This window comes from Hemicordylus capensis, chromosome 1 (assembly GCF_027244095.1).
Source record: "Hemicordylus capensis ecotype Gifberg chromosome 1, rHemCap1.1.pri, whole genome shotgun sequence".
Taxonomy (NCBI): Eukaryota; Metazoa; Chordata; class Lepidosauria; order Squamata; family Cordylidae; genus Hemicordylus; species Hemicordylus capensis.
In genome coordinates, this window is record NC_069657.1 from 308,464,458 (window position 1) to 308,476,790 (window position 12,333).

General features: G+C 43.6%; 1 protein-coding gene across 7 annotated transcripts in view; it reads right to left on the minus strand.

Moving 5' to 3' along the window:
- Positions 1 to 12,333, minus strand: part of IMPG1 (interphotoreceptor matrix proteoglycan 1) — a 180,081-nt gene that overhangs the window by 53,278 nt on the left and 114,470 nt on the right. For all 7 annotated transcript variants that reach the window (XM_053286951.1, XM_053286950.1, XM_053286947.1 and 4 more), the window contains one exon: positions 9,333 to 9,693. In XM_053286951.1, the coding sequence (XP_053142926.1) occupies positions 9,333 to 9,693 (361 nt within the window). The remainder of the gene's footprint in view (positions 1 to 9,332; positions 9,694 to 12,333) is intronic.

Consider the following 12,333-nt stretch of genomic DNA (forward strand, 5'->3'; position numbering starts at 1 on the left):
CAAGCCTCCCATTCATATGCAACCAGGGCAGACCCTGCTTAGCTATGGGGACAAGTCATGCTTGCTGCCACAAGACCAGCTCTCTGGGGGCCTCCCAAGGCAGTGGGCCCCTAGACAACTGCCTCCCCTTGCCCTATTTTAGTTACGCCCCTGTTTCTTAGGTTCCCAGCACACAGGAATACAACATGAGTTACTCTTCCTCCTTTACTTGTAGTCAGTCAGAGGAAACATCAGACTCTTGTAGAGTCTCTCTCTTGGAGAGAGTCTTACAGAGACCTATTAACTGATGTATTTGCAAACCAGAAAGCCAGATAAGGGAAATGTGCTAATGTGTAACAAATGGAGCCAGGCTGGGGATTGCAGTCACTCTGCTGTCAGCTGAATGAGTTTCATCAAATCCCTTCATACTCCCAGAGTGCACAACTTCCATTTCATCACTAGCTGTCTGAGTGTTTTGTCACAAGCCCTCACAGACTGCACCTTTCCTCACCTGCTTTTGCATGAACAAGCTTCCTTAGAACCCAGATTTCCTATTTTATTTTAGGTTGCGAGCCTCTTGGGACAGGAACCTGTCTTCTGGTTCTTTGTAAAGCAACATGAATATAGATGACACTCTATATATGCATGGTGTGGAAAGAGTGCATAAAGAATTTTCCCCCCTCCCTCTCTCTCACAATGCTAGAACCAGGAGTCATTCCATTAAACTGATTGCGAAGCAATTTTGGACTGACAAAAGGAAGTACTTTTTCACACAGTGCATAATTAACCTATGGAATTCTCTGCCACAAGATGTGATGACAGTCATCAGCCTGGATGGCTTTAAGAAGGGCTTAAATAAATTAATGGGGAACAAGTCTATCAATGGCTATTAATCTGAGGGCTATAGACCACCTCCAGCTTAAGAGGAAGCTGCCTCTATATTTGTTTATTTATTTATTCATTCATATTATTTATTTATTTATTTATTTATTCGATTTCTATACCGCCCTTCCAAAAATGGCTCAGGGCAGTTTACACAGAGAAATAACAAAGAAATAAGATGGATCCCTGTCCAGGTCAGCTCTTGAATGGTGCTTTAGTTACTTTTTAGTCCAGTCCTGAACTGGAGGTGGGGCTGACAAACAACAAGGAACAAGAATATAGAAAACAGTCTGCATTTGCCTTTCCGTAAATATCTATTTCATTAAACTATTAATATTATTGATTCTACTCCACTGCCTGGTCCTTTTGTTCCACAACCTTCTTCTCTTTGGATTCTACACTGGTGATGAGAGTGGCTAAGAACCTCTCCTTAACCAAACCAACAAACAAAAAACCCCAACAGAAAACAAAAGAGGGAGAAAAAGGCCTACAGGAGACCAGAGAAAAGGAAGGCAAGGGACACAAACAAAAACCCACCATTCTTCTAACCAGGGACTTTTATTTCCATCTACTGGACTTCTGAACTTTTCTTCACAGAGATCACACACTGTGTAACACGGGCCTTCTGTATTAGCCTGCTTTTGAGTACAGCAGCCATCTTACCCACTGTATAGTCTTTTAGCTCTGCCTAAAGGACTGGAGTGGCAGTCATTTTGTGTGTTTCTTTTAATCAGTGGCACAGCATATTTGCCCAACAGTGACTGGCTTCTCTTCCAGGTTTATGAACTTCTGATTTTGTTGTTATCGGTATACTTCCTGGTCTTCCTGAATTTGCTGTTCATGACCCCAACTCTATATTGACTGGAAAATTTGGTTCTTGTGATGAAGTAAAATGACCACCACTAAGTGGGCAATGCTATTACATTTTGCCGGCAGTGAAGTTCACCAGATTTTCAAAACATTACCCGATACTGGAGATGATGATTATGAAAAAGCAAAGCTAGCACTCACCAAGTATTTTAAGCCCTGTAGAAAGATAGATTTTGAGCAGTATATGTTCTGGCAAGCACGCCAAAAGGAAGGAGAAAGTACTGATGCATATCACACCTATCTTTGTCACTTTGCACAGTCCTCTCTATTCACAAATACAGACAATGGGATAAGCGCATGGATAAATACAAGGATGTTCCTCAGCCAAGCTTCGGTGACAAAGTACACGTGAACCTCAGATGACCCTAACTGAAATACTGGACACAACTCAAGCAAATGAAGTGTGCTCAACATGCTCAACTGATTGAGTAAGGAAGCCATGGCCCACAAATGATAACTGTATAAAAGCTTGAGACACATCAGCTGCAAGCAGCCAACACTTTCTCAAGCTACCCATCCATCTTCAACCATGCAGCATATGCCTGAGTAGATGGCCCAACGGATTTGTTACAACTGCGGTGGATCTTATCTCCACAAGAGTGTTTGCTCTGTTTGGGCACAACTTGCCATGCCTGTGGAAAAAATAACAAACCACTATGCAAGAGTCTGCAGGTCCTCACAGATTATCTCATGTCCTTGCCATTGGCAAGCAAATGCTCTCCAGGCTGATCTTCCTGGGGAAGATAACTCATACATCTATACTGTATGTTCTCCAGCCCCAACCACTTCTGACCATAAGGGTCTGCCTCATTGCCATGTTTTCACAGAAAGACACAAAGTTCATGCTTTAATTGATACAGGTTTAATTGATACTATAAATGTGATGGCCAAGACTATGATGCACTTCCTCAGAAACCGCTGCTGTGCACTCAACCATGAAAGTGTACAGCTCCAACTCCATTGCCTCTGTGTGGCATGTTCCAGGCACATTTTACCTTCGAGGACACATCTGATGTATGTTGCACCTAGTGGTGATATGACATGGCCAGTGCCTTAGGACTAATCACAATGCTCCCTGATCCACTTCCTTAACCTCCACCAGTATGAGCACATATTTCGAGGCATCAGAGAGTTGAAAAGGAAGCAAGTGAAGCTTCATGTTGATGAAACAGTTCAGCCAGTTACCCTGCCACTCAGACATATTCCTTTCCATATTAGGAAACTGGCTGAAGAAGAGTTGAGAAACTTGGAAGAACTTAATATCATTGAATAAGTGGATGGCCCTACCCCATGGGTCTCCCCAATAGTCATTGCCCCAAAACCTAAACAGCCAGGCAAAATCAGGATACGTGTGGACATTTCTCTCCACAATCAAGCCATCAAGCGAGAGAAACACATTACTCCCACTGTGGATGACATCATTGCTGATCTTAATGGAACCAAATGTTTCTCCAAGCCTGATCTTACTGCTGGTTACCAACAGGAGGAGTGACTCTCCTTTCACAGTCATAACTGATCACAAGCCTCTGGAACCTATGTTCAACAATCCATCATTTCAACCTCCAGTGCGTATTGAACGCTGGATGCTTAAACTGCAGGGGCATGACTACAGGGTCAGATAAAGATAATCCAGCGATTATTTTTCCAGACATCCTTTCTCCAGCACAGCTTCTGATCACCTAACTACAACCAAGGCAGAGGCACGTGTCAACTTTCTTCTCTCCCACACGGTTCCCAAGGCTCTCTCTTTGCAGGAAATAGAGACTGCTACACGTGGTGACTCTGGCCTTCAGGTTGTCATTAAGACCATTTTCAGTGGTCAATGGAAAGCACTTTTGAATGATTTAGCACATTTGACTTCTGAGGCAGAAGCTACCATTCAATCCTTTGCCAATGTGCATAATGAACTTACTGTCACAGACAAATGATCTCCTCCTTTGGGGTACTCGAATGGTTATTCCACTGGCTCTATGGAACCATGCCATTGATTTGGCTCATGAAGGTCACCAAGGTGTGGTGAAACCAAAATCTTGTTAAGAGAGAAAGTATGGTTTCCTGGAATTGATGCCCTTGCTGAACAATGTGTGCAATCTTGCTCTCTGTGCCAAGCTGCAGTTCCTCAGAGTCACTTGGCTCCGCTGCAAGTTTCCCCTCTTCCTTCCTCACCTTGGGTGCAGGTCAGTGATGATTTTTGAGATCTCCCCAATGATGGGCATCTGTGGGTTGTCACTGATGATTATAGCCATTTTCCAGAGGTAGAAATGCTTACCAGCACTTCAGCTAATGCTGTAATCCCCAAATTGGATTAGATTTTCTCTTTCTATGGCATACCAGCTGTTCTCAAAAGTGACAATGGACCACCTTTTTAGAGTTCACAGTTTGCTCAATAAACCAGCTATCTAGGCTTCAAACATCGAAAAATCATGTTGTACTGGCCACAAGACAATGGGGAAGTTGAGAGGTTCATGGGGACACTCAATACATTTTTCCAGATTGCCACAGCAGAGGGTGGCAATCTCTGATTACCCAGCAGGGTAATAATAAAGTCACAGGAAATGTATCTCACTTCAAACCAGTGCAGAGCACAAATCAGGCTTAACTCTCAGATGATGATGAATCTATACCCAATGACAATGTCATCCATTCCAGCTGTCCTGCTCCACCAGTGTCTGTAGCCCCGTGTGATCCTGAGTAGTGATCACACTGCGAGTAATCCACATTACCCACAAAGGATCAATCATTGAGCTCCAAGCTGTTTGCAGGACTATACCACATAGCAGTAGCTAGTCATGAATCTATGGACCAACTTTGATCTGTGTTCTTGTATTATGAAGCAAGAGCATAGAAAGCAGTCTGCACTTGCCTTTCTGTAAATAATATATGTTTTATTAAAATATTAATATTCTTGATTCTACTCCACTGCCTAGTCCTTGTGTGCCACAACTCCGCCCCCTCTGGATTCAACATTCCATAGGAGACATGATAGAGGTGTATAAAATCATGCATGGTGTGGAGAAAGTTGATAGAAATTTTCCTCCCTCACTCATAACACTAGAACCAGTGGTCATCCCATGTAACTGACTGCCAGGAAGTTTAGGACCAAACAAAAGGAAATACTTTTTTCACACAGTGCATAATTAATCTATGGAATTCTCTGCGACAGGATGTGGTGATGGCCATTAGCATGGATGGCTTCAAAAGAGGCTTAGACAAATTCATGGAGGACAAGTCTATCAATGGATACTAGTCTGGTGGCATAGACCACCTCCAGCCTCAAAGATAACATACCTCTAACTACCAGTTGCAGGGGAGCAACAGCAATTGAGAGGGCGCCCTCATCTCTTGCCTGTGGGTTCCCCAGAGGCTTCTGGTGGGCCACTGTGTGAAACAGGATGCTGGCCTGGATAGGCCTTGGGCCTGATATAGCAGGGCTGTTCTTAAGTTCTTATAAACCAAAAGAAAAATATCTTGCCCTTCCCCAGGTCACTTAGCCCTTCTTCTGAAAGTGATCATTCTTACCTTGTGCTCCTGATAAATAATCACCGAAATGAACATTAAAGAAGGCTTCCCCATACTGAGTTTGTCACAATATAAAAGATCAAATGCAATCTGCTTCTCGTATTGTGGAGTCTAATGGTGTTTTATGTCTCCTCACTAAACAGAAAAGTGGCTACCATATCCTACTATATTCTGTAAGTTGCAAACTTACAGGATCCCGGTGTGATGTGTACAGTCTCTTTGCAGATACTCACTCTGATGAATGCAATCCCCTCCACCCCACACACCAAACAAAACTTTACATTTGTTAAGCATTAAGACATAGATATATGGAAGAAGAAAAACTATTTACTAACAGTGGCTAAGTCTTTGGAAATTCTAGAGTACATTTAGACAAAGTGCTCCAGCCCCATTACTCCAGACTACCCACCAGTGCTAGAAGTGAAGATATGACAGAAAAGAAGGTAACAAAAGCACAAATTTTGGTTAAGCAGTGCAAGTGATAGCTGGACTTAAACATGCAATGTCTATCTATGAGGCCTCAAATAAAAGAAAACTATAAGCAAACACTTTCCTTCTGTGCCCATGGTGGAGTGTAGGGCCACTCCCCAGTGAAACCTTTAAACTGCCTCCATATGACAAACAAGTGTAGCATAATCCAGAGGTTGGCACATCAAGCATAATGCAGCAGTGTGTTTTCTGGGATTAGGAGACAGCCCCTCCATAATATCTCGGTTCTTTTTATATCAATCTATTAAGAAAGCGTCCAGAAATGCAACTCCACAGCAAACCTTCTAGAGTAAAAAAATCCCCCAAATCATGGTCCACCAATGACCCAAGTGAATCTCATTTTTAGCAGTCTTTTGATTGCTCTCTGCAAATGCAAATGTAGGATAAGAAGTTGTGAAATCATGCAAATTGAATTTCAGGCTGTGGATTTCTCTCCGCTGAGAGGTCCTGGTGGTGTTCAACTGGATAGTTAAAACTTCTCTGCTCTGCTGTGCTTGGGTTAGTCTTTGGGTTGTTTGGAACATCAGCCCACTTTACACAGCTTAATACTAGGGATGTGCCCTCCTTAGGGAAGCGCCAAACCAGTAGGGTTGTGCGTTTTGTATTTTTTCTGTTTCGATTTGTACCAAATCAGAATCAACCCCATTTTGTATTTTGTCTGAAATTAAGCCTTCCAAATCACCCCAGTTTTGTTTTGTATCCGAATTAATCCGAATCTGAATCTGAATTAATTCAGATTTAACAATGGGTCATGTGGTCAAAAGAGTGGGTGGGGGTTATAGTGCTCAATGAGTGGAAGCTACCACAAAAATTTCAAAGGAATTGGGCAAACTGCTGATTTTTGGTTAATTTTTGAAGTTTGTGCGTCTTTCAGATTTTCTCCATAGGGTATGATGTTGGTTTCAGGAAAAGTATAGCTTCACGCGGGGTGGGGGGAAGAGGTGGCCCATAGTGGAGTGTGGTTGGTGGTAGTGCCCAGTTGGTGCAAGTAAGCTACCACAATTTTTGGCAAAGGGCTGATTTTTAAAGAATTAATGAAGTTACGTGTCTTTCAGATTTTCCTTGTAGGGTATAATGGAGGTTTCTGCAGTCCCATAACTCCACTTGAGGGGCACTGGGGTGGCCCAGAGCAAGTGACAGTGTAGTGCACATAGGGTGCCAACCACTCACATGGGTTGCCAACCCATGAAGTACAGGGTTTTGTTCTAGAGGTGTTCTGAGAGTAGATTCTCTGGTAGCATATGAGAGTGGACTCATGGTTTTTCATTAAAAATCTCATTTGCTACCAGAGAATCTAAACTCAACACCTCAGAAACAACAAAGCCCAGTACCCCAATGGGTTAGCAATCCAGGGGATTGGTTGGCACCCTTTGTGCACTACACCACCACTCACTTTGGGCCATCTCAGTGCCCCCCAGGTGGAGTTATGGGGCTGCTGAAACCTCCATTATTCCCTATGGAGAAAAATCTCAAAGATGCTTAAACCTCAGAAATTCCTAAGAAATCAGCCCTTTGCCCTATTTGTAATCTGGGTGCACCATCCTTGGGGCACTGCCACCCAACCCACTGTTTTGCCCCTGAAGCCCCACATAAACAAGTTGAAAGAGTGAAGATAATGACCAATGAGCCAGGGTGGTGTAGTGGTTAGAGTGCTGGACTAGGACCGGGAAGACCCGAGTTCAAATCCCCATTCAGCCATGATACTAGCTGGGTGGCTCTGGGCCATTTACTTTTCTCAGCCTAACCTACTTCACAGGGTTATTGTGAGGAGAAACCTAAGTATGTAGTACACTGCTCTGGGCTCCTTGGAGGAAGAGCAGGATATAAAATGTAAAAAAATAAAATAAAACTGCCTTGGTACTATGGAACAGCTTCAAATGTTCATTTAACTGAACTGGAGTGAGCCGTAGCCCAAACAAATCAGCCTACTGTTCAGAATTGTTGAGATTTATCATCACTGCATTTAAGAAAGTGCAAAACCATGGATCATGGTTACAAGAAAGAGAGAAGCAACTAAGATTCCTGGGGATGTCAATAGATTGACAGGGATATTCCCCACCCCACCCCCTCCTTTTGTCTCCTGTAGTCCCATGTGGATGACTTGTCCCTGCAATGGCAAAAGTTGTGATCCCCTGGCTTAGACATCATGTCCCACCAAATTACATTGTGGCCTAAATTACATTAGACTGCTCAACTTGGGCATCAAAACTTAGACACCACTATAACTCATAAAAATGAGAAGAAAAACAAAATAGCTCTTCAAAAGAGCCCTGAACAAGTCAAGAGATTCTTTCTAAACCTTTGGAAAGAAAAACCTGTGTAATTTCAGAACTTCTCAAAAAGCTTCTCCACACAATTCATACCATGGCTTTTATCAAGAGCTTTGGAATTGCATTGAGCTCCCAAAGATATTTGGGTATTTCTCTCTCAAAATGCTGTCTTCCAAATCCCTTTGCAAGGTCAGTTTGCATTTCAATTACACTGAATACAACACTTAACTAAACTATTCATGCTCAACAGTTTTTGCATATCATTCAGTGCCTCAGCTGGAGTGGAGAGAGTCAGAGAAGTCAATTTGAATTGCAATGCTTTTCCGAAGAACAAAGCATTCTGTCTGAAACACAGTCATTTCGATTTGGAAACAAAAATCTCTGTTTTTTAATTCTTGATTTTGTTTTGCTTACAAAACCTCCGAAATTGCCATTTCTGGGCACAAAACATTTTGTACCCGAATCGAAATGCACAAGCCTACGAACCAGTTTGAGCACCAGCATTCAAACCAGTTCGGCGGGGCAGGGATCAGGTCCTTTAAAAAACAGATAAGCAGGGCGTTACCTGTTCTGCTGCTGCTCCACGGCTTTTCCGGGCGCAGCGCTTGCTGTTCAAAAGGCTGCGTGTGGTTGCAGTGCTGCTCCCAGCAGCCTGCATATAGCATCGGCACACACATGGCCACCATGGCGCACACATGATGATGTCGCACGCAGGCTGTTGGGAGCAGCACTGCAGCTGTGCACAGCCTTTTGAACAGCAAGTGCCACACCCAGAAAAGTGGTGGGGTGGCAGAGGAGCAGGTAAGGTCCTGCTTACCTGCTTTTTAAAGGACCTAATTCCCACCCCTGCAGCAGCTGCTCGAGCCATTTGTGCACAACCGTACTTAATACAGGTTGCGCCAATCCACTTGCATTGCTGCAGACTTGTAATGAAGCTCTGGCGATCTTTGTGCAAGAGTACAAATACTTTTTCTCTTGTAGCATCACCCACACTCTGGGCATCATGTGACCATCAGTGACATATTCCCGCTCTAACAGAGCACTTCTGGAGCACAGGCAAGTTTTGAAAAGTATTTGTGCTCTTGTACAAGCATGCCCACTCTTCAGAGTGTTGGTGCATCAGCACGGGAGCTTGCACTGCATGGAGGTGGATAGTAAAAGCATCCGTGGACCACTGCTGTAGATGTTGGCTATTCTTCATTACAGTTGTGAGGGCTAATGCACATTCTAACTTCACGAACAATACCTGTTTATCGGGTTTATGTTGATACAGGATAACAGAAGGGCCTCTTACTTAGCATATTAAGGTACTTAACAGCCTACCTTGCCCAGGGACAATTGGTGAGCCTGTGCTGAAGGTCTCTTTCATTCTTTCATCTTCGCTCTTCTCATCACTGACTTCCTGAAAGATATCTGTAGAAATGTCAGCAGTGAATTCCGCAGATGTTAATGACTGTTCCGTTGGCATCTCAGAATACCCGAGGTTTAAATCATTGCTGGCTGATTGATCTGCCGGGGGAGGTGAATCAGGATCCCCTGGTTTTAGAGGAACCCCAGTACTATCCAGGAGACTGAAAGGCACTGTAGGGATTGAGTAGTCTAAAATAATATTCGTATCATCAATTTCATTAAAAGATTCTGTAACTGTTGCTGGACTTCCATAAACCAGTGGGACATCAGAGGTCTGCCAAGACAAAAACAGTAATAAAAAAAAGCTGAAGAGAGTAGCAGTTACTATCAATTGCCAAAGCCACTTCACACACCAATGTTATATAGCTATAGGTCAAGCATTGTTCAAATTCAAATGTCCATGAGACAAAAACATACATCATATATAGGTACTGTGCACTCATCAGGGAGCTGTGAGTGGCTGTGGCTTTCTGTTGAGTCTACACTAGGAGTTTGCATGAACCATTCGGCGCCGAATGGGTGGCTCAATCACAAACCAAATCAGGTACGGTTCGGTTCGTGATCTAACTGAACCAAGCCTGGTTTGGGCGGACCAGCTTGCCATGGAATGAGCGATCGGGGTGGTGGTGATGAGAGAGGTAGTTCAAGTGTCTTGCCTGCCTGGCACAGCTGCAGCCCCCACTTGCTCCCACTCCAGCATAGCCCAAGCATGCGCGATGCCTCTTTGCCCGCACAGCAGCAAGTTTCTGGCCTCCGTGGATGTGCCTAGACCATTTGTGTGGCCAGGCAAATGGCCTCCATGCATCCAAGGATGTCCCGCAAATGGCCTCCACACATCCACAGAGGTCAGAACAGCGCTGCCACTGTGTGGGCTGCTTGCTAAAAGAGGCATCACGTGTATTTGGGCTACATCGGGGAGGGGTGAGCAGCTGCACTGGCAACCACTCTGGACAAGTAAGACCCTTTAACTACCTCTCTTGCCACCCCTTCGAGCTTCCCCAGACCCCCACCTCTTTACTTGAAAAGGGGAATTCACACCAGATTTCCCTTTAAAGATATAGCTGCTCAAAATGCTGAACCAATTTGGTGAAATGGACCAGACCGGCCAGCCAGTTTGACCGGCAACACGGCTGGTCAGTTTGACTGGCAACATGCAATCTGGTTCAAATTCGATCTGAATTTGAAATAAACCATGGTGTTTGTTTTGTGTACACCTGTGTACACTCTGTGGCAAAGCAAAATTTGCTACTGTGTAATGTGCAAAAATGGCCCTGAAAGATGTCCAACGTGGCTGCAGTCAAAATAAAATAACTTGTTTATATGCATCATTAAAAACACACAGGTAAAAATAAAATATTACAGGGAGTTACTGCATGATGAAAAAAAAATGTAACCAGAAAGAGAGAGAGAGAGAGAGAGAGAGAGAGAGAGAGAGAGAGGGAGAGACCAGGTGTTGCAAATAATGTATTTAACTGGAAAACTTTGTATGGAAGAAAACTACTGAAGAATTCCGATGCATTTTGAGCTTCCATTTCATCAGGGGAAAAGACAGAACATACATAATATGCTGAAAACCTAAAGGTGCCTCTTCCCTCAACTGTAATTGGGACAAAAGCTACCTTTAAGGTTTTATGCATACTGTATTGTGGATTTCTATCTTTTCCCCTGATGAAATGGATCGGGATTCTTCAATAAATATTTTTCTGCCATGAGAAATTTTTTAAAAAAATTATATACATCCTTTGCACCAGCTGATCTTTTTGTCCTTTTTTTGGTGTCATCTTTTGTGCTGCCCTCCATTTTTTTGGGGTAAAAAAATAAATGTGCCCAAAATGCATTTTATCCTCAATGCAAAAAGTCATGTCTGTCAGAAAACTTTGATCGATACTGAATTCTCCCATATAATAGACATGGGAGACATATGCTTGGTATGGGGAACAAGTTCATAACATATGAAAGTGGGGAGCATATTTCTCCATGTCAACATCATCAGGTGAAGGCATAACTTCCCTAAATGCCTGCTTGGAGGCAGTAATGGGCTGGATGAGAGAGAACAAATTGAGACAATCCAGATAAGACAGAGGTACTTATTGTGAGGAGTTAGAACTCAGGAGATAATTTTGATCTGCCAGTTCTGGACGGGGTCACACTTTCCCAGAAGGAACAGGTATGCACTCTGGGAGTGCTTCTGGATCCAAACCTCTCCCTGGTGTCCCACGTTGAGGAGTGGCCAGAGGTGCTTTCTAGCTTCGGCTGATACGCCAGCTGCATCTGTTTCTTGAGATAAATGGCCTCAAAACAGTGGCACATATGCTGGCAACTCCAGACTTGACTACTGCAATGCACTCTATGTAGGGCTACCTTTGTACGTAGTCCAGAAACTGCAGTTGGTACAGAATGCAGCAGCCAGGTTGGTCTCTGGGTCATCTCGACGATAACCTATTACTCCTATACTAAAAGAACTACACTGGCTGGCCATAAATTTCTGGGAAAAATACTAAGTGCTGGTTATAACTTATAAAGCCCTAAACAGCGTAGGCCCAGGGTATCTAAGAGAACGTCTTCTTTGCCATGACCTCCATTGCCCATTGAGATCATCCAGAGAGGTTCATCTGCAGTTGCCACCAGCTCATCTGGTTGCTACACAGGGACGAGCCTTCTCTGTTGCCATCCCGAGACTCTGGAGCATGCGCCCTACTGAAGTAAGCATCTCTCCATCTCTGACAAAAAGTCCTTAAAGACTTATTTTTTCCACCCAAGCTTTTTAACTTGATTGTAGTTTTAATTTGTTTTAAGGTTTTTATTTGTGTCTTAATTTGTTTTATGTTGTTGTAAACCACCCAGAGATGGATGTTTGGGGCAATCTACAAATGAGCTAGGGCAGATGAACACTCCAGCCCTAGCTTTCCATGAC